This window comes from Lathyrus oleraceus, chromosome 6 (genome assembly GCF_024323335.1).
Source record: "Lathyrus oleraceus cultivar Zhongwan6 chromosome 6, CAAS_Psat_ZW6_1.0, whole genome shotgun sequence".
NCBI lineage: Eukaryota > Viridiplantae > Streptophyta > Magnoliopsida > Fabales > Fabaceae > Lathyrus > Lathyrus oleraceus.
In genome coordinates this window covers 403,677,884-403,705,706 of record NC_066584.1, presented here as the reverse complement: position 1 = coordinate 403,705,706, position 27,823 = coordinate 403,677,884, and the positions used below count along the sequence as shown (strand labels likewise).

The following is a 27,823-nucleotide window of genomic DNA, read 5'->3' as shown; positions in this document are numbered from 1 at the left end:
CCTTTTTCTGTAGATTCTTATAATTTATTTATTTATACTTTATTTTCTTATGTAGCTCATTCCGAACATAAAGCAAGACAATTACATTTTCACAACACTTTTGAGTCACTGATTTCACCTCTTAAATAGGAGTTGACGTGGCATGCGATATAGATTTTTTTTATTGGGCATACACATGGCAGTGTCAGCGCAACAAGATGCTGACATGACATACCACATGGCTAAAGTTAATATTGTTCATGAACCAAAAAATTTATAACTAATCGGTAGCTAAAATCGTAGCTAATTTGTAATAACTTCGATTTAATCTTTGAACGACTTCCTTAGGTTGCAAACTTCGAGTTAAACTTCTATTTAAGAAAATTTTTAAAGGGACTAAAAGTGAAATTGACCATATTTAAAGGGACCAAAAACTTATTTAACCCTTATTTATTTTAAGTAACATTAGTAAACTAAAAATATGTTCAAGTATTATACATTATTTTGGGTTGGAAAAAAACAGTAACATTTGAATAATTATGGTTTAAATACACATATTTATTACACTCATATTCTATGTCCAAAACTTTAAGCAATTGTCATGTAACTCTTGTATAAGTGTGGAGATAGTGAAAAGTAATATAAAATTTGTGGTTTAATGCATATGCAACAATTACAAAACTAATGTCTAAACCTGATCTAGAAAACCGTGACTTAAACTAAACTAAAACATCGCAGTTTCTTTGTATATCTTAAGGAGCGGATTATTGAAAATCCGCAGTTGGCTATGTGTTTATGCTAGGTGGTGCACCGGTTGCTTGAAGTTCGAGAAATGAGCTAGTAGTGGCATTATCGTCGTGCGAAGCAGAATACATAACTACTTCCCTTTGTGCATGTCAAACAACATGGATGATGAATCTGGTCGAAGAGATAACAACGAAGAGTCATGGAGCAATTACCATGAAGATCGACAACATGTCAGCTATCAATCTGGCGAAGAATCCGATAGTACATGGTCGAAGGAAGCACATCGAAATGAGGTTTCATTATCTTCGAGAGCAGGTAGCAGATGAGAAGATGAATTTGGAACACTACATAACTACGAATCAGATTGCAGACATCATGACAAAGGGAGTGCATGTCAAAGTGCTTAGAAGACTAAGAGCTATGATGAATGTAGATAGCTTAGACACAATAAATTAAGTGGTGTGTTGAATTGTAATTCCTTGTGTTGAAGTAGGTTGCTCGACATAAGCAAGAAAGTGTCGAATCACCTAGTGTTTTGAATTGTATTAGTGTGTCAAAGTGTCGAAGCATGTTGCTTCACACATTATTTCGACTTAGGCCTATTTTTAGTAGTGTTAACTATTTTGGGCTTTTGTAGTTTTGACCTTTGCCTTAGGGAGTAAGCTAACCTAAATTTATAAATAGAGAGAGTAACCCTTATTCTTGTATGAAGAGAAGAAAAAACCCATAATATTGTATTCACAAAATTTTGCAGTTGCAAAGTGAATAAACAAGTTTTTCACAGGTTATGGGCAGAGAGAAACCTTTGCAAAAAATATTCTTATTCTCAAACGTTTATTTCTTTTCTTTCTCAATTGTTCTTTTCTTTTCATTGTCATTGCGCGATTGATAATAATCTTGTTCATCAAGATTGATTGAAATTCTCCATAGGTTGTGGTGGATTTCCAACAATATATATATATATATATATATATATATATATATATATTATATATAATATATATATATATATATATATATATATATATATATATATATAAAGTTGCATTGCTTAATTTTATTTTTAATAATAATTTAAATTTTTTAGTAAATTTATTATAATTTGTTATTTAAAATATTATTAAATAGATAGTAAATTAAGTTATTTGATTTAAAATATTTTTAAATTTATTTTAGTCTAATTTTTTAATAATCTTTTTTACTAATTTAGATATTCATTGCACTATATCACTCTATATTTATAGTTATGAGAAAGTATTATGGTCTCTCTCGTTTAAGTATGATTGAATCGATAATACAATGTTTTAAAATTTTAAGGATTTTATAGATGTACAAAATTTTTTAAAATATAAATTTTGAAATATTTATATTTTTCTATCATATGACTCAACACATCAATAAATAAATTTGAAATACTGGTCGTAAGACTTTGAAAATTTATAATTTTATATTGCTTGTTGTTTATTAAATAAAACATTTCATTGTTAATATTGTTGAAAGTGTTTGAAAAACTATTTTCTTTCATTAAATGGGATAAACTTTTCTATATATATATATATATATATATATATCGAGGATTGTAAGAATAAAAAAAAAAATTAAATTTCAATGAGTCAAATTTCTACATAATATTTCTATATCATTTTTGTTTCCATATTTTTAATTTGAATGAAAATGATTTTTTTTTTAAAAATTTGTTATATTTTTTTCTATTAAAGACTTAATTTTAAAATAAAATGGGGCCTCAAATTTATTTAGGATGATCCTATTTAAATGTAGCCAACTCTATTCTCAAATTACCATTTAAAAAAATTCTCAAACTGTTCTTTGAACTTTGTTGAAGAATTTGTAGATAAGAAGTTGATTTTGAAATAGTGAAGAATAAAGTGAAAGTGATGGAAGAATTTGAGTTAGAGAATTTGAAGATTTATTTTATTTTTTATTTTATGATTAAAAGTTTCATTAATTTGAAGAACTAAAAAAACTGTATTAGAAAGAAATTGGAGAATTTAGATAAATTTCCAAATTCAATTTATATTGTTAAAATATTTTAAATTAAATATATTAGTAATATTTATTTATTTATTATTCTATACAAAAATAGTTATTAAAAAAAATATTTACTTATTTTTTCCTTTATTCATTCATTTCCCTTCCAACTCATAAACACATCTTAAAAAACCAACTCCTTTTCCACACACATTTTAAAACGATCCTATTTGAGCATAAAAAAATTCACATTCTATCATATATAATATTTTATCATGTTTTTATCTATGACTTTTAATAAAATACATTGAATTTACAAAAGAAGCATACTTTTTTTATTTAATTATTTTAAAAAATAGAGATTAATTGTATGCTTTATCAATACAAATTTTTTAAATTCTTTTTTAAATGTATTTTAATTAAATTCTTAAAATATAAGTGTATCTGATTTTGGTTAAGTGAATCCAACAAGATACAAAGAATTATCCATCTTTCCATTCCTAACTCACCAACTTCCCAAACCCACATTTAAGAAATTGTGGGTAGGTAGTGACAATTGACATCTTGAAACCCACTACCATTTCACATTTTGCCTTTGCCACCAACCAATTCAACTTTTGTGAACTCAACAGCAACAACAACAACCACCAAACCTGAAAGAACAAGTATTTCATCATTCTCTTTTCCATTCCCAATACCCATCATGGCTTCTTCTCTCTTCACCAAACCCTTCCTCACCGTTCCCAGAACCGATTCCTTCACCGCATTCGTTTCTCCTAATTCCGATCTCCGATCTCTCTCCACCGTTTACCTCCGTCCCCGCTTCCCAAAGAAACTCCGTTAGTTCACTCTCTCTCTCTATTTTTTTTTTGTTTGGAATTTCAGAATTGTTAGCTGAATTGTCTCTGCTTTGATTGAGTACTTTCGCGACCTGAAAGTTTCGGCACTAGACTTACATTTCTTGCTTTGATTGAATCGTTGTAACATTAATATTCTTATTATCGAGTTCATGTCATGTATGGAATTTTGAAATTGCATGTATTAGGTTATGTGAAATTGGATTTCAATCAGTTTGCTGTGTTTGAACAATGAATTAATGGAAATAGTTACTACTTCTCACGCCGGTTGCATCTTAGGAAGTTCAATCTAACGATGCTGTGATGGCTGGGGATTTAAATTTTTGAAATCATTGATGTGTTGCAGAGATTCGGGCAGCTGGGAGTACCTATGGGAATCACTTTCGTGTTACGACATATGGAGAATCTCATGGAGGAGGTGTTGGTTGTGTTATTGATGGATGTCCTCCTCGCATCCCTCTCTCTGAAGCAGATATGCAAGAGGATCTTGACAGAAGGTAACTTGCCTTCTAAATTATCTCACGGTCTTTACGTAACTTCTTGCTTTGAATAAGATGCATTTTATTGAATGAATTCTAAACTGCTAGTAAGGGAATGTGGCATTTACGAATGATAGCTGATAGGCCATTATTGCTTCTGACACAATGTGTCTTTAAAGAATAATAACAGTGTGAGTTCTTGTATATAGGAGGCCAGGTCAGAGCCGAATTACAACTCCTAGAAAGGAGACTGATACATGCAAAATATTTTCAGGAGTTTCGGAAGGTCAGTATTTCTTTCTACTACTATTAACAGGGAAGTTACATGTTTCTTGACAAAAGGTCTTAAAATATAATCTATTAATTGCAGGAGTTACGACAGGAACTCCAATCCATGTATTTGTGCCCAATACTGATCAAAGAGGAAACGTGAGTATAGTTTCATGTTCAGAAATATTCAATAAAGACAAGCAACCATGACCTTGATTTATGGGACTGTTAAAATTTTATACATTTGGTGACTTTTTTCAGGACTATAGCGAGATGTCATTAGCATATAGGCCTTCCCATGCAGATGCAACCTATGACATGAAGTATGGTGTCAGATCAGTTCAGGTATTGACCTTTACAATGTAAAAAGTTAGGCATTTTCATTCGATGAGATATGTATTAAGCTCATACGTCTTAACTCCTATATTTAGGGTGGTGGTAGATCTTCTGCTAGAGAAACCATTGGAAGGGTTGCTTCTGGTGCTGTTGCTAAGAAAATCCTTAAAAAGTTTGCTGGAACTGAGGTGTGTTACTTGTCTCACAAGTTTAGCTATACCTGTGTTATATTTCTTCAGTTTTACAATAGACCAAAAATGATATATGATATTAGGAATGTTTCAGGCTTTTTTGATCATCCAGTAGAAAATTGGTATTGGGAATTCTCCCTTGATTAAAGAACAAAACAGACCTTTGAGGGTCTGCAACCTCCTTGCCCAAATACTCATATTTCCTATCAACTGATCACATGCCACTCCCTCTTGACTGATCTCTTATTGATGGGCAAAATGCCTCAATTCTTACAGCTAACTCAGTCTAACTATACCAATTAACTATTTGACAAACCCTCTATCAAAATGTCCTAACAAACACCTCACCCACCTAAAGAAAATCATTCACCCTGAACAACTTGTAGTTGCTGAAATCATTATTTCTCCCCGTGTGTAATATACTGGTTATATTGTTTTAGTCCCTGTAATTTTATTTTGGCCGAAATGGTCCCTATAATATTGACCTTTTTCACTTTAGTTGTTGTTTGCTTTGTTTCAGTCCCTATAATATACTTTTTTGTTTGTTTTAGTCCCTGTAATATATATTTTAAGGTAAATTTATGATTGTATGATATTGTTAGGCACGTTACTGAGAAAGGAAACTCAAATGAGCAATTAGTCCATCAAGGCAATAGTAGGCCTATGATTTGGTAGGTATATTCTAGAAAGGTTAAGACGGGAACTTCTAGTATTAAATTAGTATTAGTGACATGGAAGTAAAAGGTTGAGGCTGTTACCTGTTTCCCGATAATAAGGAGTTGAGTGTAGATTGAGGGGTATTTTGAGATCTGAGAAGTTAGTTATGAGGAGCTTAGCTCTGTGGTAGATTTGGAGTGTTGTGTCTCTGTAATTTCTTCATTATTCATCAATAATACAGTCTTTTGATCATTTCTGTTTTCTGCATTGTCTTTGTGATTCATTTTCTTGTTTGTAACCAACTGGTTCGACCTGCTCTACCGGATTCTTTTGGAAGATGACGATGAGAGTGTTGACGATGAGGTGAGTGTGTTGAGCTTGGCCGCCCGTCTACTTTTCACCATGATAAACTACAAACTATTATGTTTCGTGAAGCGATAAGATTAGTTCCGATGTTGATCCCCGCGGACAGTGGCACCATCCATAACTTCATATCACAAAGGCTAATTCACAAATTGGGTTGAAGACACGCTTGAGATGAAGATTAAGATGGGGGATGGTTTTAAGACCGCTATGAAAGGAAAGTGTTCAGTGGTGGGAATGGAGATCAGAGGGTTTAAGATCACGGTGGAAATATTCCTATTCGAAATGGGGGAGCTGGATGTGGCTGTAGGAAGGATTTGGTTAAAAACATTGGGAGATACAATTGTTAAATGGTGGCGTTGCAATGCATTATGTGCATGCTACATAACCACCTAGGAGGAATGTTGTGGTCCATGAGTAATCAAGGAAAAGAGCACGCAAGTCTGTTCAAGGAGAATTGGCCGGACTTGGCTAGGTACGAAGGTGCATTCAAGGAACCTTTGGATCTTCCTCCACCAAGAGTAAGAGAGCACAATCAACATGTTTGAGGGACAAGATCTAGTGAATGTGCATCCTTACTGTTACCCGTATCATAAAAAAAGAGATTGAAAACCAGGTCAAGGAGCTGTTGGCATTAGGGATAATCCGAAACAATACCAATTCCTATTCTAGCCCCCAGTCATATTGGTAAAAAAGGGACAACTATTGGGTATATGCGTAGATTATCGTGCCCTCAAACAAGATAACCACGCCCAATAAATTCCCTATTCCGGTTATAGAAGAATTGCTAGATGAGTTGCATGGAGTTAAGTACTTTTCTAAATTGGATTTGCAATCGGGATATCATCAGGTGCAAGTTAAACCGAATCAAATGATGTGCATCAAACAACTTCTCACTCACGAAGGGCGCTACGGATTTCTCGTCATACCTTTCGGCCTCATGAACGCCTCTCCCACTTTCCAAAGTTTAATGAAGGTATTTGGGTTGATGCTTAGAAAATTTGTGTTGGTGTTTTTTAATGATATATTGGTGTATAGCCAAGATTGGGATGCACACAAAACTCACTTGGAAGAAGTCCTTACTGTGTTGCAGCATCACAAACAGTTACGCTGCTAATAGAAAAAAAATGTCATTTTGCTCAAACTAGTGTGCAGTATTTGGGTCATTTGATTTCGGAAAGAGTAGTAGCTGTTGATCCAAGCAAACTAGCCAGTGTCACAAATTGGCCCATACCAAAGAATGTGAAGGGAGTCCATGGTTTTTTGGAGCCCACCAGGTATTAACAGAAGTTTATCCAGGACTGCGGCAAGGTTGCATAACATAGTTAACCAAGAAAGATACCTTTCAATGGGGACCGGGAGGAATCTAGCTAAATCAGCCTATGAAAAAGAGCTGATGGCCGTGGTACTGGCTATACACCATTGGCGGCCCAATTTATTAGGGCGGCATTTCGTGGTGTCAACTGATCAGAAAAGCTTGAAACAATTATTGCTGCAGAAAATAGTAACTATGGAGCAGCAGAACTGGGATGCCAAGCTGCTCGGTTACAATTTCATGATTGTGTCATTTTGCTCAAACTAGTGTGGAGTATTTGGGTCATTTGATTTAAGAAAGAGTAGTAGCTGTTGATCCAAGCAAACTAGCCAGTGTCACAAATTGGCCCACACCAAAGAATGTGAAGGGAGTCCATGGTTTTTTGGAGCCCACCGGGTATTAACAGAAGTTTATCCAGGACTGTGGCAAGGTTGCATAACATAGTTAGCCAAGAAAGATACCTTTCAATGGGGACCGGGAGGAATCTAGCTAAATCAGCCTATGAAAAAGAGCTGATGGCCGTGGTACTGGCTATACACCATTGGCGGCCCAATTTATTAGGGTGGCATTTCATGGTGTCAACTGATCAGAAAAGCTTGAAACAGTTATTGCTGCAGAAAATAGTAACTATGGAGCAGCAGAACTGGGATGCCAAGCTGCTCGGTTACAATTTCATGATTGTGTATAAACCGGGGAAGGAAAACGGAGGCGCGGATGCTCTATCTCAGGTGAATATGGAAGGAGAGTTTCACAGTTTGGTCTCTTATCCCATTTGTGAAGATATGCAGTAATTTGGGAAGACCTCTCTATACTGGATAGAGTATGGGAAGACCTCTCTATGGACTTCATTACAGGTTTTTGCCCAAATTCAAGGGATACCATTTTCGTTGTTTGTGGATAGATTCTCCAAATATTGTCATTTTATGAGACTAAAGCATCCACACACTGCACGGACAGTAGTGAAAATATTTGCAAAGTAAGTGGTTTGTGTACATGGGATTCCCTCATCTATCGATAGTCGATAGAGATCCAGTTTTTGATCATTTCTGGAGAGAATTGTTTAGGCTACAGGGGACTCGTCTCAACGCCACATACCATGCATCTACATGGCAGACGCCATCGTCAACAATCTGGTGTCTCAGATCAACGCCAAACTTGCTGCGAGATACTATGGCCGTATCCAGTCTTGGAGCGAGTGAGAACAGTGGCATATAAGCTCAAGCTGCCGGCAAAATCTAAAGCTCAACCAGTGTTTCATGTGTCATTATTGAAAAAGGAAGTAGAGGAGTACTAGGGGAAAGAATTGCCGGAAAACATGGCTGGAGATAATCCAGAAATGTGTTAATGGGATACTTTGTTAGCCACCCGAGGGTTATGTACAGAGCAAGGTGGAGGAAGTTCTGCAAGTGCTAGTACATTGGAAGGGAAAAATAGCTGAAGAGACCTGGCAGGATGCATTCACTATCAAAAGTCAGTTTCCGAATTTTAGCCTTGGGGACAAGGCTGTGTTTTCAGGAGTATTGGTAGGCCTGTTACCAAGGAAGGAAACTGAAATGAACAATTAGTCCATCAAGGCATTAGTGGGCCTAGGGTGTGGAAGATGTATTCTAGAAAGGGTAACGTGGGAACTTCGAGTATTGAGTGAGTATTACAATGACATGGCAGGAAAAGGTTGAGTCTGTTAACCATTTCCTGAATATATGGAGTCGAGTATGGATTAAGGGAGGTATTCTGAGGATTAAGAAATTACTTATGATTAGGAAGAGTTATCTTCCTATAGGCGCCTAGCTCTGTGGCAGATTTTGGGTGTTCTCCCTATCTGTAATTCCTTCATTATTCATCAATAATACACAGTCTCTGTTAAGAGTCCCACATCGGACAATATATGGCCTGAACATGTGTTTATAAGTGGGGGCAGTCCTCACTCTACCAACCGGTTTTGTAGGGTTGAGTTAGGTCCAATCACACATTCTTAACATGGTATCAGAGTCTCGTTTAAGATCCGGTGGGCCACCTACTATGGTTTCGGCTATCGGGCCACCTACCATTTATTTCCATGCTCCAGATGTCCAGTTCTGCGCGTGAGGGGGTGTGTTAAGAGTCCCACATCGGACAATATATGGCCTGAACATGTGTTTATAAGTGGGGGCAGTCCTCACTCTACCAACCGGTTTTGTAGGGTTGAGTTAGGTCCAATCACACATTCTTAACAGTCTCATTATCATTTTTTTGCATTTTGTCCGAGTGATTCATTTTCTGGTTCATAACAGATAGGGACTCGGAAAAAAAGTCTATTCTAGGGACTCAAACCCCAAAAAAGTATATTATAGGTACTAAAACAAAATAACAAGGACTGGAATGTAAATCGTTCACCACTGCACGTTTGATGTGGATATATGGGCCTTTAACATGTTTTATTTGCCAATTCCTTCATAAGTATCCTTAGCTAATTCATGGATTTTTCAGATTCTTGCCTATGTCTCTCAAGTTCACAAGATTATTCTTCCCGAGGAATTAATTGACAACGACACATTGACACTCGATCAGGTATAAATATAATTATTATTTTTCATATTTATACATGCTAGAATGTAACTTCATATCTGTTTTGTTTCTTAATTCTTTTTTTTATGGGTGTTTGGATGCTACTAAGTAACAAATATTTTTGTCAAGCCTGCTTATTGGCAACTAGAAAGACTACTTATAATTCTATTTCTTGGAGTGCATTTTCAAATCATGCTTAAAAGTTACAACTATTGATTTTGTCAGAAGAAATTTTGACATTCATGTATGAAGTGACTAAATTGTCTGTGTTTAATTAAATTCACTCTAGATTATCAAATTGAGAAGAAAAAGTTTCAGTTCACATATATTCTATATAATATAGCGCACATTTTTAAAAGATAAAATAACACTGATTTTGCCAAATAGACTGATAGAAACTAGAATTTATACCACTGAAACTGTATTTATTTACTGAAATGGAGCTTCACAGGCCTTACAATGGTGGAAAACAGAAAAAGAAAATATAAACCAGAGTTCTATGAACTCCTAAACAAGAGCTAGGCTCCTAAACCATAGAGAAAGCTTTCCTAACTGTTTACCAATAAACTTTCTGAATATCTCTCGACTTCCCTTCCATCTCTCTTTCATAACAGAAATTTCGTAAAATTCAAGGAATGTCCTAACTAACTCTTATTGGACTAAGGCCCAGACCCAGGGTCCTATCGTAGTTCACAACAAAAGTGACTCTCATGGAGGAAGAAACCTAATTGCGATCTTAAACGGAGACTTGATGTAATTTGTACATGACCGATGAGTATTACCAACAAACTGTTGCATTATTAAGAAAATGGACGATGAAACTTTTACCATCCCAATCGGTAAATGTGCATATTCACATCAACTGGCTTCTTGATTTGATATAACAATTTATACAAAATACAGCTGTATAATTAGTGCATAAATAAACATCTCAAAGGGGGAGAGTTTGTACAATTTGCTTTTTTACTTATGATGAAAGTATTATTGAACCGTAAAGGGGGACACCTTTAATATAAAATGGATAAACTTTCATTCTCATATAATACGTGTATAATTCATATAGCTAGAATATTGAATGAGTTTAATCTGTCATATACTTTCTCGTGTATTTTGACCAAATAACTGTAATTGCTGATAACTTTGCATAGAATTCTTACAGTGCTCTTTTCTGTTCAGGCATTTACTTGCTGCAGTCTTCCCAATAGACTCATTATTGTTATGACTTGTACTGATAATAATTGCTGTTGATATTATGATATTTTGTTCTTGCATCTCTGAAGCCAAATTCCTGGTTTGCCACTATGTTTTGAAATTTGTCCAGATTGAGAGTAACATTGTTCGATGTCCAGACCCTGAATATGCAGAGAAGATGATAGCTGCTATTGATGCTGTCCGAGTGAAAGGTGATTCTGTTGGTGGTGTTGTAACATGCATTGTGAGGAACTGTCCACGCGTAAGTCTTTTCACTTTTCTGTCAAGTAAAAATAATTCTGCAAAATAATAGGGTTTAGTGTAGAAATTAACTTCTAAAAAAGATAACAAACACAAGGGAATATATTTGGCTTGCTGCATTTCAATGGAAACATAAAGCGACACTGTAATGAATCAGATTGAAAGAACAAAATTTGTTAACCAAAAATTTCAAAAGACTCTACATATTTTTGAATATATGTATTTATATATATTTCCCTCAGAATATCTTTCAGCTCTGCCTCCTAACTGGAATAGTGCTTCATGATTGATCCAGAAATAAGTTTAGTAAATATATGTCATATAGAATATTGTGGTAATTATAGAAGAATCAGTGGAAATTAAATAAACTCAGAAGCTGGGCTCTTTAGTTATCTGTGATTTCATGAGTTTGGGAGTTTGGAAGGTCACTTTCCAGGTATTTGCTGTACCCATCAGTATACCCCTAGAAATATCAAGTGTGCAGCCTATCAGTATTAGATTGCTAGTTGACGTATGATTCTGTTATTTGATATTTTAATAATAAGAATGAGAGAAAAAGGAAGAAAAGAACACTGCTTTGAAACAACCTGTGTTGATTTGCAGCTTCATATCTCCCTTTGTATGCCTACTTGAATGCCTGATATCTTATAGGCACATCCGTTCATTACATAGTTTTGCATTCAAGTACTTGTAAATTATGCTCGTGCTGTTCAGATTTTTCATATTGTTTTTCAATTAGAATAGAAAATAACTTAATTATGTCTCAGGGTCTTGGTTCGCCGGTATTTGACAAACTTGAAGCTGAGCTGGCCAAAGCTGCTATGTCATTGCCTGCAACTAAGGGTTTTCAATTTGGTAGTGGGTTTGCAGGTATTGAAACTTGCTTATGCATGTACTTTGTCTTCTACAGGGATAATTGAACAATATAATTTTCTTTGATCACTTGTGTCTGAGGTGTCTTCTGATGGCTTAGTGAAATCATTATAGGTACGTTTTTGACTGGAAGTGAACACAATGATGAATTTTATATAGATCAAAATGGAAATGTGAGGACAAGAACAAACCGCTCTGGTGGGATACAGGTATTTATTCTGTTCAATAACAAATTAGTTGTTTCTAGATATGCAGTATGACATTCATGCACTTTTATTTTAATCATACTGTTTATATTGAAAATTAGGGTGGGATTTCCAATGGAGAAATAATTAACATGAGAGTAGCTTTCAAGCCGACATCAACTATTTCAGTAAGTCCGATATTCTCTCTCTCTCAAACACACACACATCATAGCAAAAACCAGTGCCAGGGGAGTAAATGAGCTGAGCCAAGCTCTCAACTTCTAACTTGGCTTGTAAAAATAAAGCTTGATTGATAACTGTTTATGATACCTATCTTTCCCTTTGCTGCATAAATCCTTTAATTGCAAAAATTATAATTGCTCAATGTTAACACCATGTACTTGACTAAGTGACTGCAAAATTAAATGCATTTTTTAAATTACTTATCTCCTCATTTATGATAGGCATGCCATTTTATGTTCACGTAAGAATATTGTCAATATGTTTTGTTTTTGTCTCAACCGTTTGGTTCTCTGGGAAACGGACCTTCCTATCTATTTGCAATCATCTTCTATCAATATTAATGAATACATCTTTACATTAAAAAAAATTGTGCCCACCCCTACACCTTTTTCACCCTTGAAGTAAGGTGTGTTTATCAAATTACAACTACCGAAGCTGCTACTTTGATTTCCATTTTCTCTATTTGAATGAGTAGTAAATATCATCTGATTATCGTACATGATGTATGATTTATTCTTCATAGACATGCTTTGTTTTGGGGGTAGCAAATGAGGGAGCCTTTTGTTTGCGTCCTTCTACTACCTCCAATTCCTTGGCATTTTTTGTTGCACATGACAATGAGTTTTTGCTATTTGATATGATTTGAACATAATGTTATACCTGTGCAGAAGAAGCAATCTACAGTGACCCGGGATAAGAAAGAAACAGATCTCATAGCCCGTGGTCGTCATGATCCTTGTGTTGTCCCAAGAGGTTAGTATCTCAGCCTTTTTTGAAGGTGCTGTCTCTCTTATTTTCATCCCATTATTTAGAGTTTTATGTTATCTCTTATAATAATTTATCTAAGTTCCCGAGGAAATCTTTTAGAACTGAGTTAACATGACCTGAAAGGGCAAGATATAATTTTTTAAATGATAGCTTTGCCATAAGATATGTAGGGAATCCAATCTATTGGGAAAAGACATGTTTATACATACATGTTTCTGTGCCCGATTTTCTATTATATTTCAACTCATTTTCTTGTCCTGCCTTTTCATCACTAGAAAAGAAAATTTCTTAAATTTTTATTTGGACTGGGCTTGCAGCTGTACCCATGGTAGAGGCTATGGTAGCTTTGGTGCTTGTGGATCAATTGATGGCCCAATATGCACAAAGTAATCTATTTCCGGTGAACCTTGATTTTCAAGAATCTCTGTCAGCCAAATTAGAAACAGAAGAAGTGCCCTTCTGAAAATGAAGCGGATGCATAAATCAGTAGTTGGCCTCAGATGAAATCTTCATTTTGGCTAGTGTTTACTTGATTGTCACTTTGATTTGATGAAAAGTTCAAATTTCCTCAAGAGGATCCGGCTCTTGGTCTGCATCTCAAATTCTGGCAAATATGTATGTTTTTGGGTGCGTGCTTTGTATTAATATATAAAGGTTAAACTATGTTTTTTCTCTTTGCTTTTTTGTCAACATTGTTTCTAGAGTGCCATCCTGCAAAAGCACATATAGATGTATTTTATAGTGAATTGGTATTTGTAAGAAATTTTGTAGTTTCTGGAAGTCTGACTGCTTATAGATGCTGCTCTGCCTTTCTCAATAAATCAAGCTTTGGCAAGTTTAGCTTGTTCATGTTACCCTTTGCGGTTATATTATGAAGACAAATTTGTACTTTTGTTGTATCAAAATCGAACTCTTTATCTTATTACTTGTTTATGTCTATAGATTAGCATATACAGTAAGTAACAGCCTCTCCAGTGCATGTTGCTGAATGCATATGTTGCCTAATGCATAGTTCCGGAGCTTAATATTTTTAAAATTTTTCGCATTGGAGTAGATATACTTTGGCTTAAATTTTTGTGTAAGTTGTTTTAGGTAGTAATACAAAAAGTGTGTTGCTAATTATTAAATAATATTAATTTTGATAATTGATGGAGTCAAATATGAATTGATTGGGTCAAATTTAGATTACTTATTGAAATCATCAATGGAGTAGAATTGGTTTAAATTGCATAGATGTTACATAAATATAATGTGGCAATTTGATTTCATCTAAAAAGCTCGAAAGTGAATGGGGTTACTCATTGCACCCCATAAATTACTCAAACACCCTCAATTTTGAATTTTTAAATCGGATGCAATTAAAACACAAACTATCTCCGGTAATTGGAAATAACCCTTAAAGCTTGATATTAAAAACTCTGGATAGTGAAATCCGGGTGCGCCTAGAAGATAACATTAAAATTGGAATCAGGATCACACAATTTTCAAACTAATTTGGAATCTAAAGTTTGAGATTAATTCGAAGATTGAAATTCAGATGCTTTTATTTCAAACCTTCTCATAGCTTCTACCAAATGCATTGAAGTTTATAACGTCTATACTTCATTGCATTACACTTATTTGAAACTTCTCTCCATTGCATTGAAAAGTTGTTCATTCTCTTTCCTTTCTTGATTTCACATGCATGCATTATTGAAAAAGAATATAAGTATGACAACTTATGCTTAAATGCGATATAAATGTTTGTTGTGCTTGTCCTGAACTGACTTGCATTGTGTTTTTGAGAATTATACCTTATAGGGTTCACATGCTCTCTTTTGTGTTGTTCTGGTTCGCATGGAATACATACCCTTAATCCAGAGATTGAAATCCAGATTTTTCTGTTATCTAATTTTTGGTTTATCATCTTGTTTCTATTTCATATTATGACATCTCTCTACTGTGCCTATTTGATTGTAAAAAAAGATCTTACAACCAAGAAAGATTGAGACATGGTAGAGTGTCCAAACTTGCTTTCGTTCATAGGAAGAAAGTTAGACCCCCGCGGTCTGTTATTGAAGAGACTTGTTTTGCTGATGAGGGATCCTCTTCACGGGTCTCCGACATTGTCTTTTCGGATTCACGTGTCCGCTTCTGCCCCAGAAGTCACTGTTGCTTTAAATGTCCCAAAGGGTTTTCCAAAAGGTCCCTTAAACCTTTCACAACTTCCCATTTATCTAAACCATGCGGCTAGGCACATAAGGGATGGTGAGATAGTATAGATATTTTAGTTACTCTTTTAAATTTTGTGTTATAATATTTTAACTGTCTAATGATGTTTTATTTTCTGCAGTACCATGCGTTAAAGTGTATCATCCATAGTAGGAGGGTTACAAGGATGACACAACCTGATGAGCCATTGTTCTAAGATGTCATGCCACTATCTGGATTGCAAGTTTTATGCAATACTGACTACAGTTATATTAACTATTGTCTACTTTTGTGGAGAGATGACACACAAAAGCATTATCATTTCATCTTCTGATAGGTGAGATGTCCATCACACTTGATGATGTTTTATGTCTCATTCATCTTTCCATCAAAGGAAAATTATTAAACTACTATAGGACTACCAAAACTGAGGCACTGGAGATGATGGTGATTTATTTGGGAGTGGACCCGGAAAAAGCTCAGCAGGAGTTAGATGACACTAGAGGATATCATTCTAGGTTTTCTTTCTTGGTGGATTTGTATAAGCACCACTTTGATGCATCTATGGAGGCGATGGTGATGATGCACAGGTTCCATACCACATAACGTGTGCATTAATGTCATACCTCTTAGTTTTAAGCGATACATTCTTTTTTGTGGACAGAAGTGCGATGTCGACGTTATCTACCTCATATATTTTATTAGGATCCAAAACTATAACTAGAGGGTTTCTTACTTGGTGTACCCCTACTCCAAGCTAGCTAAGGGTAATGTGTGGAAGACTTGATGGTTGACTTGAAATAAGTTTCTATTTACGATAATTCTTTTGCACCTTTACTGATATTAACGTCATAATACCTATGCTACGCTATTCTGTTAATAGTATTTCATCTGAACCATTTTCAGGCATGTATCCACTAGTAATTTCCACGTCTCGCTGACTAAGCAATATGGATGACTACTCTGAGGCCTTGCCACACGTGTGTTTGATCATCCTGCTCAAAAGAAACCAAGAGACCAAGCTGTTCCGAGTTGCTCTTGACTGCATTATGACGAATGATATTAACTGGATGTATTATGATGAACATCATGAGACACGTGCCTTGAAGGTTGTGACATTATACTCTGGATGAATGGCTTGTGGGTCTCGATTTATGCACCCCCTATCTACCAAAGCGATTCTTGTGCTAGTTTGATATATCTAGGGTATTCCCAGATATCCCACCATTGCTGCTCCTGCCACTGTCCTCCGCTGGGATGTTGATGAGATCTTTGCAACGTACTTTAATCATCTAGTGTTAGATAATGTATGACGTGTCCAAGATCCTCGTCCATAGAGTACATTATACGACTACATCCAATGATCTTATAGAGTATCACATCCTTTCATGATACCAGATGCAGAGAGAGATCCCCTTAAGCCAGCCCATCAAGAGATCTTAAAGGAGGAGCATGCGAAGGTGGACCATGTCGTTGATGTATTACTTGTATGTCACCAGATTGTGGCTATTGGGAGATAGGTCATAACTAGGGCCCAGTTTATGGAAGACACCCCTTAGATGGTCTCTCTATAGGCTATCTTATCATAGGAACGAAATGCGTTGCAATGCCGACGATAAATGTGGAATTGAGGCATCTGATATACTCAACAATGAGATTTTATTTTGTATATTTTAATATTTTGTATTACGGTTTGTACTTTGGTTGATTATGACATGATGGCATTTTCTATTTGACGATTTAGAATTTTGTATATATGCAATAGTTATTCTATTTTGATCTATCTTACTTGAATTGATTTATAAATAACTTATAATTCAAGTTTATTAAAAAATGTCAAATTTTATCTAATTTATTGTCAAAGGGTGAAAAATACTATAATAAGATAAATCCGGACCTATAAATGAAAATTAAAATCCAGATCAATTTTACGTCAAATTGAAATACCTCAATTATAAAATATTTTTATTGAAGAATGACGTGTCTAAAAATTAAAATTCTTTAAAAATTTTCGTAGAGCGTGATTTAATAGACCGAGAATACTGAAATTAATTCACATCTTTATGTCTAGAATAATGTTACTTCGACACTCAATTTTACGTTTACATATTCACAAATTTGGTGAATAGTAACTTTTATATTGTGACCTTTTTATAACTTTTTCCAAGACAACTTTGATTAATAATATATAAAAACTTGATTAATATAACTCATACTTTGGTTAATATATATATTTTGAAATCAAAAAGTAGTATTAAGTATTAAAATTAAATTGATTAATTGAGATTGAAAAATTAATTAATATAATTTATATCTTGGTTATTGAGTGTCCTGACATAGAAAAAATAATTTTACATATTAAATCAACTTCGATTAATATGTATAAGATTGATTAATCAAATTCAAAATTTGGTTAGCGAATTCTCATCATAAAAAAATCTTAAATAATAAAATCAAATTAATTAATAGAGTATAAATAATAATTAATACATTTTATAATTTAGTGTCAGAAAATTATTAATATTATATATTTTAATAGTTAATATAGTTGCGAAAGTGGTCAATAAACTATAAGTAGAATAAATGATTAATAACATGTATTTTTATGATTAATATAATAATTAAATTGATTAATAATATAATATTATATTTATATTATAAAATAATTTTAAAAAATTAAATATTTTTTATTTAAAAAAAAACTGTTTATTAAATACGGTGAATAAATATTTGATTTTAAATATTTGGTGTAGGTGTGAATACTCTTATTTCTACACACACGACACACGATAATTAACCTAACAGAAAATCACTGTATACGTCACTATATCTTTTGAAGATTTGGATCTATGACTATGATATCAATATCAACTATTTTTTTACAGAGAAATGTTTGTTAAATAGTGTCTTTATTTATTTATGTTGATTCCTATGTTTTCTATGATGTCATTAGATTTCATTATTGGGTATAAGATTTCCGAGGAACAATAATTTCTATATTTATTTTTTTCAAGAAAATGAGTAGGAAAATTGTTTCTATTGGAGGTGAGAATAAAATATACGTGTAGCCCAATAACCCCTTCTTATAATCATTCTCAGATTTATTTTAATTATTAGCCAAACATCTTTCTTTTTATCTAGAAATAAAACTTGCATCATAAGAAACAATTATTTCCACAAATGCACTTTACAGAATTTTATTTTTAAGTAATATAATTACATAACTCATTAACGTTGAAAGATTTTTTTAAAAAATGATTTAATATTATAATCGGTTGATTAAAAAACTTATTACATAATTTTAAATTATATCTGAATATTGTGCAAGTATCTCCGTCTCAATCATATTCAAGACAGGATTAACAACTAATATAAATGTTTAGCAGAAGAAATGTCGTTAGTGTACTCATGATAATGATTCATAATATGTTGTTTTCATCCTTATAATTATAATCTTAATGACTCATTTAGACGACAGCTTGTGATTGTCGTTTGGTATAAGTTGCCTTTCTAACGTACACACTATGTCCATCACATACACATCAATATATAGATAGATATTTTAAAATAATCACCATTTTCAAATTAAATATTAAAAAAATTATATTTTTAAATTATTTATCAAACTATTTATCTAACTAATTACTTTTTAAATAAAAAATTATACGATAAAAATAAATTTTACTGTCTGTAACGCATGCATTACTTATTTGCATTAAGATATTACTATCTATGGCGCATCCATGCAAAAGGCTAATATTACATGCATGCGTCACTCCTCTTGGCATCACTGTCTATTGCTTTTTACCAATATTCCATGCATGTGTCAGTACTCTTGACACATGTTTAATAACCTTTTGAATGTATGCGCCACTCTTTCTAGCGTCTCCCCTTAGTACATAATTAAAAAAAAAACCATGCGCCATTGATAGTGACGCCTACTCTTATTATATCATGTGCATGCATGCAGTATTAAGGTTGGTGTCTTAGTGCAAAAAAGCACGCATGCGCCACTAACAACGACACCTGCTCTTATTATATCATGTGCATGCATGCACCATTAGGATTGTTGTCTTAGTGTCAAAAAACATGCGCCACAAACAATGACATATGCTATTGTCATGTAATTTTTTTTTATTTAAAAAATAATTAGTTTGATAAATAATTTAAAAATATAATTATTTTAATATTAATTTATAAATAATGATTATTTTAAAAAACAATTCTCAAGTCTCATTATAGTATAGTTATAATATCAAAATTCACAAACTTTTATAATCATTGAATAAATTTATTCAAACTCATTTTTTTGAAATTGGATATTTATTTTAATATGCTATTACCTCAGTTTTTTTATTATATATCACTTTTGGAAAAATATTTTATACCACAATATAAATCGTTTCATGATACCAATGAATCATTAATGTTATTTTTTCTATTATATATCCTTAAATATTTATTATTCTCTCTTCTTTCAATTATGTTAATTTGTCTTTCCGTTATCATTAATAAATAATAATTTTGTAAAATCTTTCATAATTTATCTTTTTCATACCATAATTATTACATTTCTTAATACATATAAAAAATAAAAAACCACTTATAATAAAAAATAGAGGAAGTATCATACTTAATAGTTATACAAGTTATCACATATAGGATATAGGATATTAATGCAAAACATTAAGTAAAAGAATGCATATAAAGTTATTATTTTTTTAATAAGGTTAATTTACAACTGAAGTTGTGATGTAATATTTATATATTGGATCATGTCTAACGGTAGGTATTTTTCATATTTTCTGTTGAAATATGAGTAGACTAATCATTGATTTGGCTAATTTACTTTATTGGTTATATATATAACGTCACATATGTTGGCTCAATTTTAGTTTTTAGCTTTTTAAATTAGGTTTGGGTCCTGATTTGTGGCACAATTAATGCACCAAATCATGTGATTGTGACGTACTAATTGTAATTATATTTTTAATTGTAGATGATTCGACCGTTTGCTAAATATTATAATAACACAAAATTTTGTTAAAGAAAAACTATTTATAAGGATGAAAAACTAAATAGAATGTTTTTTTTTACAGTAACAGAAGATCGAATTTTATCTTTTGTTAACAATAAAGAACCAATTCCACATTTCATGGCAATTCACGTTTTATATAGCGACTTATGAAAATGAAATATCACAAGGTCGTATGTTTTCAAATCTTCAAAAAATGATACTATGTTACTTATCGTTTGAACAGAGGACAAAACGGGCGGGTCGGATCCATCAGACATATTGTTTAACTCGTAATTTTTGACCGAATTAAGAATTTTAGTCTGCGAATGCTAATAAATTTGACCAAATTAGATCTTAGAAGAGTTAAGTCTAACCTACCATAAATTTTTATTGAGTTTGATTTATAGTATATTATAAATTTTTCTTTTTGTCTGATATAATTGTTTGAAGAGTCTAATAGGATCCAAAAACCAATTAAAATTATATTTTACTTTTAAATAACTCATTTTACCTATTTTTAAATAGATAATTCGGTCTATTATATACTATTTTTTAACCTAGCATCAACCTATTTATAAAATTTCATACACCTTTTTAATGATTAAATAAAATTTATAAAAAAAGTTTAAATCTAATCTTTAATTATTAAATATGTCAAATCAAGTCAAAATTAAATAGACTAATCTATAGATATGTATAAGTCGATTTGACTTATTTTCATGTCTATTTACACCGTCTATTTTGTCTGTCCCCTTGTTTTTCTAGAAAATTTGACTTACACAGAGAAACTGACAAGTCTCTTTAGCATGCAATTTTTGACATACCAAATCAAAAAATTTAGTAAGCACTTTTTACTTTGTCAGCTCCATCTTATTTTCTAGCAAAATTATCAAACACGAAAAAATGGATATAAATTTTTATCCATTTTAAATTTTAAAGATTTAGAGTTCATCATATCTGACTATTTTTGGGAAGAATTTTGCACCGATTTCAAATCTATTATTGTACTACAAATTTAGATTTAGATGAACTCTCAAATCAATTAAACACAAAGAAGTTCATGTAAACACGACACACAAATAGAGACTTTTATATAAAAATCTCAATTTGTGTCATAATCTCCATTTTAGAAACTTAATAACAACTAGAGCCATAAATGATAATAACCTATCATTTCAACTCGTGTATGATGATATTAAATGAAAAGAAAAAGAGTGATAGAGGCAATACATGATGCAAAATAAATTATTATTTTGGAATTATATTTGAAGGGGATAGAACTCATAAAGAGAACCTTTTGTCATTATCATTCTCATCTTTGTCATTCTTATTAAAATTAAAATTAAAATTAAAATTAAAATTAAAATTAGTTTAGTGACGAGTCATGTTTTGGGGCCCAAAAAGCATTCTAATCCCATTTATTTAACAATGATAACGAGTGTGAATGGAAAACTCATTGGGTTTGAACTTAACAAAAATAGCCAAGTGGTAGAAGGATAAGCTCATAAGCCAATAATTATTGATTAAATTAAAGAAAGATTCCATTATGAAGTTTGGTCACATCCATATAAAGACCATAGCAATATTTAATTAAAAGTTGGGTATGTAGACAAAATGGACATTAACATTTAGCATATACGTACATTGAGAAAAAGATGAATAATCCCAAATAAAAATGACAAAATTAGTAATATGCACCCACTATAATATTTCTTAAAACAAGGACTTAACACCAGCTACAATGACTTTGGAAGTGACTGATTTAAGGTCATATTGTTCTATTATCTTCTAAAACTTAAGGTCCATACTAATTTCATTGTCATTTTTACATCTAACCATATGGTATCTTTCAATTATTGAATAGTAGTATAAGAGATGGACAAAAGACTCATATCATTAATTAAATACTAATTGTTATCAAAACAAGACAAAGTTGTCAAAAAAAAGTAGCAATTGATGGGAATTAAATTTGTCTTTATGACCGTTTAAATAGTAGAGGTTGGTTAGAGGGAGCTAGCTAGTATTTAATTAGGTGGGAAAATGATCAAAGAAAAAGGTTTTGTGTGTATAAAATAGGACAAAAAGGAACAAACATGGTTTAGTTTTTCCACACAAGATTACTCAAAATTGAAAAAACTTTGGATAGTTGGTATTAATCAACCTTAACTTTTTTAGTTGATTACTATTACATATTTCTTGTTTGTTCATTCATGTGAAATAATGGTAGGGTCATGACTCATGGTCTAGTCTTTTAGGTTTTTTTTCATCCTCGGATTCTCTTCATAAAAATTAGTCATGGGGTAGGAGATTAGTTTTTTTTACTACTCGTTATACCCAACTTCAATGGATAGTATTTCATTGTCGATTTACATGGATTGAAGTTCATCAAAATTTAGTTTTAGTGGTTTTTTTATTAACCTCGAAGAGAGTGCAAATTGTGTTTTACTAATTCATCACCTTTTTACTAGATATTTGTTTAGGACTGTAGGATTTTTTTTACTTGTATTGTTATATTTATAGAAGCCCTCTAAGGCGCGACAACTTTGCAACCTCTAGGAGAGGCAACGATCATATGTCGTCCTTTAAGAGGTATCGTCTCTTCTAAAGGTTTCTATAAATATTTCTTTCCTACAGGAGAAAATGATATTTCATAACTGACACATAATAACTAAAGCAACATACTTGTATATAGAGCCTTTTACCTCAGATAAATTGGTCTTTTAGATAACTGTAAATCTCATAACATCACCATACAAGGCTTCTTGCCACCGCAGACAAGTCCCCACCCCCTAAACTGTTATCAACCTACTAAGACCTCCGAGTATCCCATACCCCTGTAGGAATACCATGCACACCTGTATTTTTTGACCAGTACAACAACGCCGATCGTGAGGCTTCGAAAAACTAATATGGGCCACGCCTTTTTCATTTTCATTCCTTCCATCTTCTTCACAAAGATGTGCGTTAAAACTCCATGTTCCGATACAAACACCATAGTCGGGGGCTTTGCTGGAGGAGGAACCTCCAGGTCCTCCCAAAAGGAAGTACGCAAGACAAGTGCTTGCTACAAATGTAATATCTCCTGGAATTCCTAGGGGTGAACGATGGGAAATAAGGGTTAACATCACCTTTTTTGACAATGATTCCATCAGAACCAACCTTCATGATAATGACCTTATGGTCATCAACATACAACATGACAACTAGGATATCAAATGAGTCTTGATAGATCTTGGGAGTTATGCTCACGTCCTGTTCGGAGATGCTTTCAGAAACTTCAACTTAATCCTAACAGGGTAAAAATGTTCAAAGGCCTGTTAACATGATTGTCAGGCGAACATGTACAAGTAAGGGGCCACGTGAACCTAGAGACAACATGTGACAAGGGAGAAAACACTAAGACGATTGAAGTCATGTACTTGTCATAGACATCGTGTCGCCCCACACCATCATTTTAGGCTGCTCCGCCATCAATGCACTAGGGGCGGTTGTCTCCACCCGATACTTGGTCCTTAAATACCCGTTGCCTGGTGGGCGAGTCAGGAAGATACAAGGAGAATAGTGAATAGCTCAAGAATGTTATCATAATATCCTGGTTATTGAAAATAGCCACCCCTCTCTGAAGCCCCAGATGCAAACATCGATTTATGGGATCTCAGGTTAGACGTAGACAATGAAAGACTCACGCCCACATAGGACCTCAAGGAAGTTAAAATATGCCCCTCACGACATCAGGTGATGACGATTGGTACCTCACTTACCAAGAAATAAGAATACAAACTAGTCGAACAACTCACTAGAAATGTCGTCTTGGTCATTTGGGCTTCCTCTGATATGTCCGGGATAAATACAAGAGTAGTGAGTCAACACCTCACCATGAACTATTCTCCCAAGCCAGTGGCGCAGAGGAAGAGAAAAGTTTATGAGGAGAAGAGAACGACCATTGATGAGGAGGTAAGAAATCTATCTAGCACAAGGTTCATTACAAAAAAAATCCTACTAGGTTGGCTAACACGATGTTGGTGAGGAAAGGAATGATCAGATGGAACATGTGCGTAGACTTTACCAATATGAATGTTGCATATCCCAAGGACCTATATCCACATCCAGATATCAATTATCTTATCGATGGACCCTTAGGTTATCACACATTAAACTTCGTGGATGTTTACTCAAGGTACAACCAGATTCGGATGACCTCGCCCCTAAAACAGACTTCATGTCGAACCATGGCAACTACTACTAGAATATCATGCCATTCGGCCTCAAGAATGTTGGCGCCACGTACCAGCGACTCATGGACGTTGTATTCTCTTACCATACAGGGCAAAACCTAGAGGTTTATGTCGATGATATGATAGTGAAGACCATTGAGCGACACAACCATGCCGAGGATTTATAGGATATCTTACAATCACTCAAAAAGTACAACATGTGCTTGAATCCGACCAAGTGTTCTTTCGGAGTTCAAGCCAGAAAGTTCCATGGGTTCATGCTAACAAAGAGAAATATTGAAGCCAATCCAGATAAATATCACACCTTCATCTCCATGATAATCCTCACCAATGTTAAGGAAATGGAGTAACTCACGGGTCACGTCGCTGCCTTATCTCACTTCCTCTCGTATGCAGGTGACATGGCTTTCCTTTTCTTTGTCGCTCAACAAAGTAAAGAGAGGTTTGAGGGGAGAACATATTGCGAGTATATTTTCTTGAAGGTGAAGACGTTCCTCTCGTCACTTCCTATTCTCACTCTTCAGAGAGAGGAGTCGCCACTACTCCTCTACCTCTCAGTCAGAGATCAGGCGACAAACTCAATACTGTACATGAGATAGACAAAGTAGAAAGACACATGTATTTCATGAGCAACGTGTTCAAAAGCCCATAATTATGGTATCAAAATATTGAGAAGTTGGCACTGGTTGTCGTCGTTATAGTAAGGAAGCTGCAACCATACTTCTAGGGTACAAGATCTCCGTGAAAACCAATTATCTTGTTCGACAGGTTATGAAAAAGCAGACATGGATAGAAGGATGTTGTCTTAGGCATTAGAAATATCGGACTATGATATTTAATGCCTCCCGAGAGGAAGCATTAAATCTAAGCCCTGGCCAATTTTGTGGCAGAATTTAGCTCGCTCATAGATGAGGAGACGCCCCTAAAATGGATATTATCAATTGATGACGCCTCAAATTTAAAAGGTAATGGCACAAGAATAATCTTGCAAGGACCTAGTGACTTACTAATTGAGCAAGTACTAAAGTTTGAATTCAAGGCTAGCAACAATCAAACATAATATGAAGCTCTCATCGCCATAATGGTCTTTGCCCTAGAAATATAAGTCTCCCGACTAAAAGCCAAAAGTGATTCCTAAGTGGTTGCTAACCAAGTCTCTGGACAGTATCGGGCTAAACAATATCTAACATCAATACATCATTTTGTCTATCAATTAACATGCATTTTCTTCAATAAATCATGGTTTCTATATGTTTTGTTCATTAAAATCATAACATATATAAACACTAAGTCATACTATCCGTACTACCAAAAACATACAATCCCCATGGTAAATCAGTACACGAATTTCATATAATACAACACATAATTCATGCTATCACATAAATTAATTTGTATTCATCAATCATTCCTCAAAACGAAAAACTAGGGGGAAATCTAATGGGATTAAGGCCTCCCCTACCGAATCAAGATTTATTAAGGGATGTGCCATGTTCTATATTTCCTTCAGACTATAGTTTTCCTTACATCCCAACTTCTTGTTAGAACAAGATTTGGTTATGCATATATACCTTGTGTTTTGATGATAACGATGTTGTATTTGTGTGAGAACAATTTTGGTACCATAATGATTTATTATTGTGTAACTTTAACAACCAATTTTAATTATGAGTATATGACGTACAACGTCATTAGTTTCTGAACAACGAGTTCCAATTCCGCTTTTGCACCAGTCATAAGAAGTTCTGAAAGATGTTCAATATTGTTGTTGCAATGATCTTTCTGCTTCTACGTTGATTCACTCCTGAGAAGATTTTGAGGAGACGCTATGTTTCTGCTGCAATGTTCTCTCACTTCATGCCTCTGAATGTGACTCTGATCACTAAACTTCTGAAGAATGGCAAGCTTTTGAAGTTGTGTTACTTAGATGAAGATTCTGAAGATCTCAAGCCAAACGATTGAGGTTATTATGGTTCTGACTGTAGATTTTGAAGACTCTGAAAATTCTAAAGATACTGAAGATCTTAATCCAGACTACTGACACTGTCAAGGTTCTGACCAAAGATTATGAAGTTTATGAATCCAACTTTATGTTTCTTCATTTCATGCTTCATCAACTTTCATTAGAAGCCAATGAACTTGAAGATAAGATCAAATGGATACGTGATCAAATAGTACATAATACAAATCAAATATCCTCTCCACTACCTGATATCATGGGCAAGGACAATACTATACATCTCACATGTCACTGAATTTGTGGGAGAAGGACAGTATGCAGTATCACTCCTTTCACCATCCAACAGTGGACAACCGCTCTATGAGCTTTTCCCATTTTTCCCTCCAACGATCTTCTTCTTATGCTATATAAGTGAGACTTGGAGACTCGAAGAAATCTGACGGTGCTACAACAATTTTGACAAGCCTGTTTCTTTGTGAAAAACTATCAATTTTTGTACACAGTTTTTCTTTGAGTAATTGTTTATCATTTGTGTAAAATCTGCTTGTATAGAAGCAACTTGTAACACATAAAATATTATTCAAACTGCTTGTTTGATTCCTTAAGGAGACTAGGGTATATTCGGATCATTGAGAAGACAAAGAAGGTTGTTATTTGTGAGTCCTTAAGGAGACTAGGGTATAGTCGGATCCTTGAGAAGACAAAGAAGGTTATTCTTTGTGATTATTGTAATAAGATGATTATAGTGGATTAAGTCCTTGTGTATAAGGCAAAATCACCTTGGCGGGTGGACTGGAGTAACTTTGAGTTTCAAGCGAACCAGGATAAAAATACTTGTGTTTTTATCTCTTTGCTATTAACAATTAAGTGGTGTTTTTGAGTTGGTAAACAACTTTTGTTTTTAAAATCCAATTCAAACCCCCCATTTCTTGTGTTTTTCACACCTTCAATTGACATTAGATCTCCGGTTCTGATTGTGATAAAAAATTTATCAACACTTCACCGTGTTCAGTACCAATTCAAGTTTGTGTGCGAAACAACGGCTGCTGCTAACACTGCTAATATTGTTAATAACAATGAAAGAGATCACTACAGTGCAAAACCACAAATATTTGATGGTGAGAAATTTGATTATTGGAAAGATAGAATAAAAAGTTTCTTTCTTGGTTATGA

General features: G+C 33.6%; 1 protein-coding gene across 1 annotated transcript; it reads left to right on the top strand.

Moving 5' to 3' along the window:
* The first annotated feature begins 3,197 nt into the window (after positions 1-3,197).
* LOC127098643 (chorismate synthase, chloroplastic) lies at positions 3,198-14,083 on the top strand. The gene is made up of 13 exons (XM_051037289.1): positions 3,198-3,554; positions 3,919-4,069; positions 4,261-4,337; positions 4,422-4,480; positions 4,583-4,666; positions 4,753-4,845; positions 9,650-9,730; positions 11,049-11,180; positions 11,947-12,049; positions 12,167-12,261; positions 12,360-12,425; positions 13,149-13,233; positions 13,566-14,083. The coding sequence occupies exons 1-13, from the start codon at positions 3,419-3,421 to the stop codon at positions 13,709-13,711; spliced, it is 1,308 nt and encodes a 435-aa protein (XP_050893246.1). The 5' UTR covers positions 3,198-3,418; the 3' UTR covers positions 13,712-14,083.
* The last annotated feature ends 13,740 nt before the right edge of the window (positions 14,084-27,823 follow it).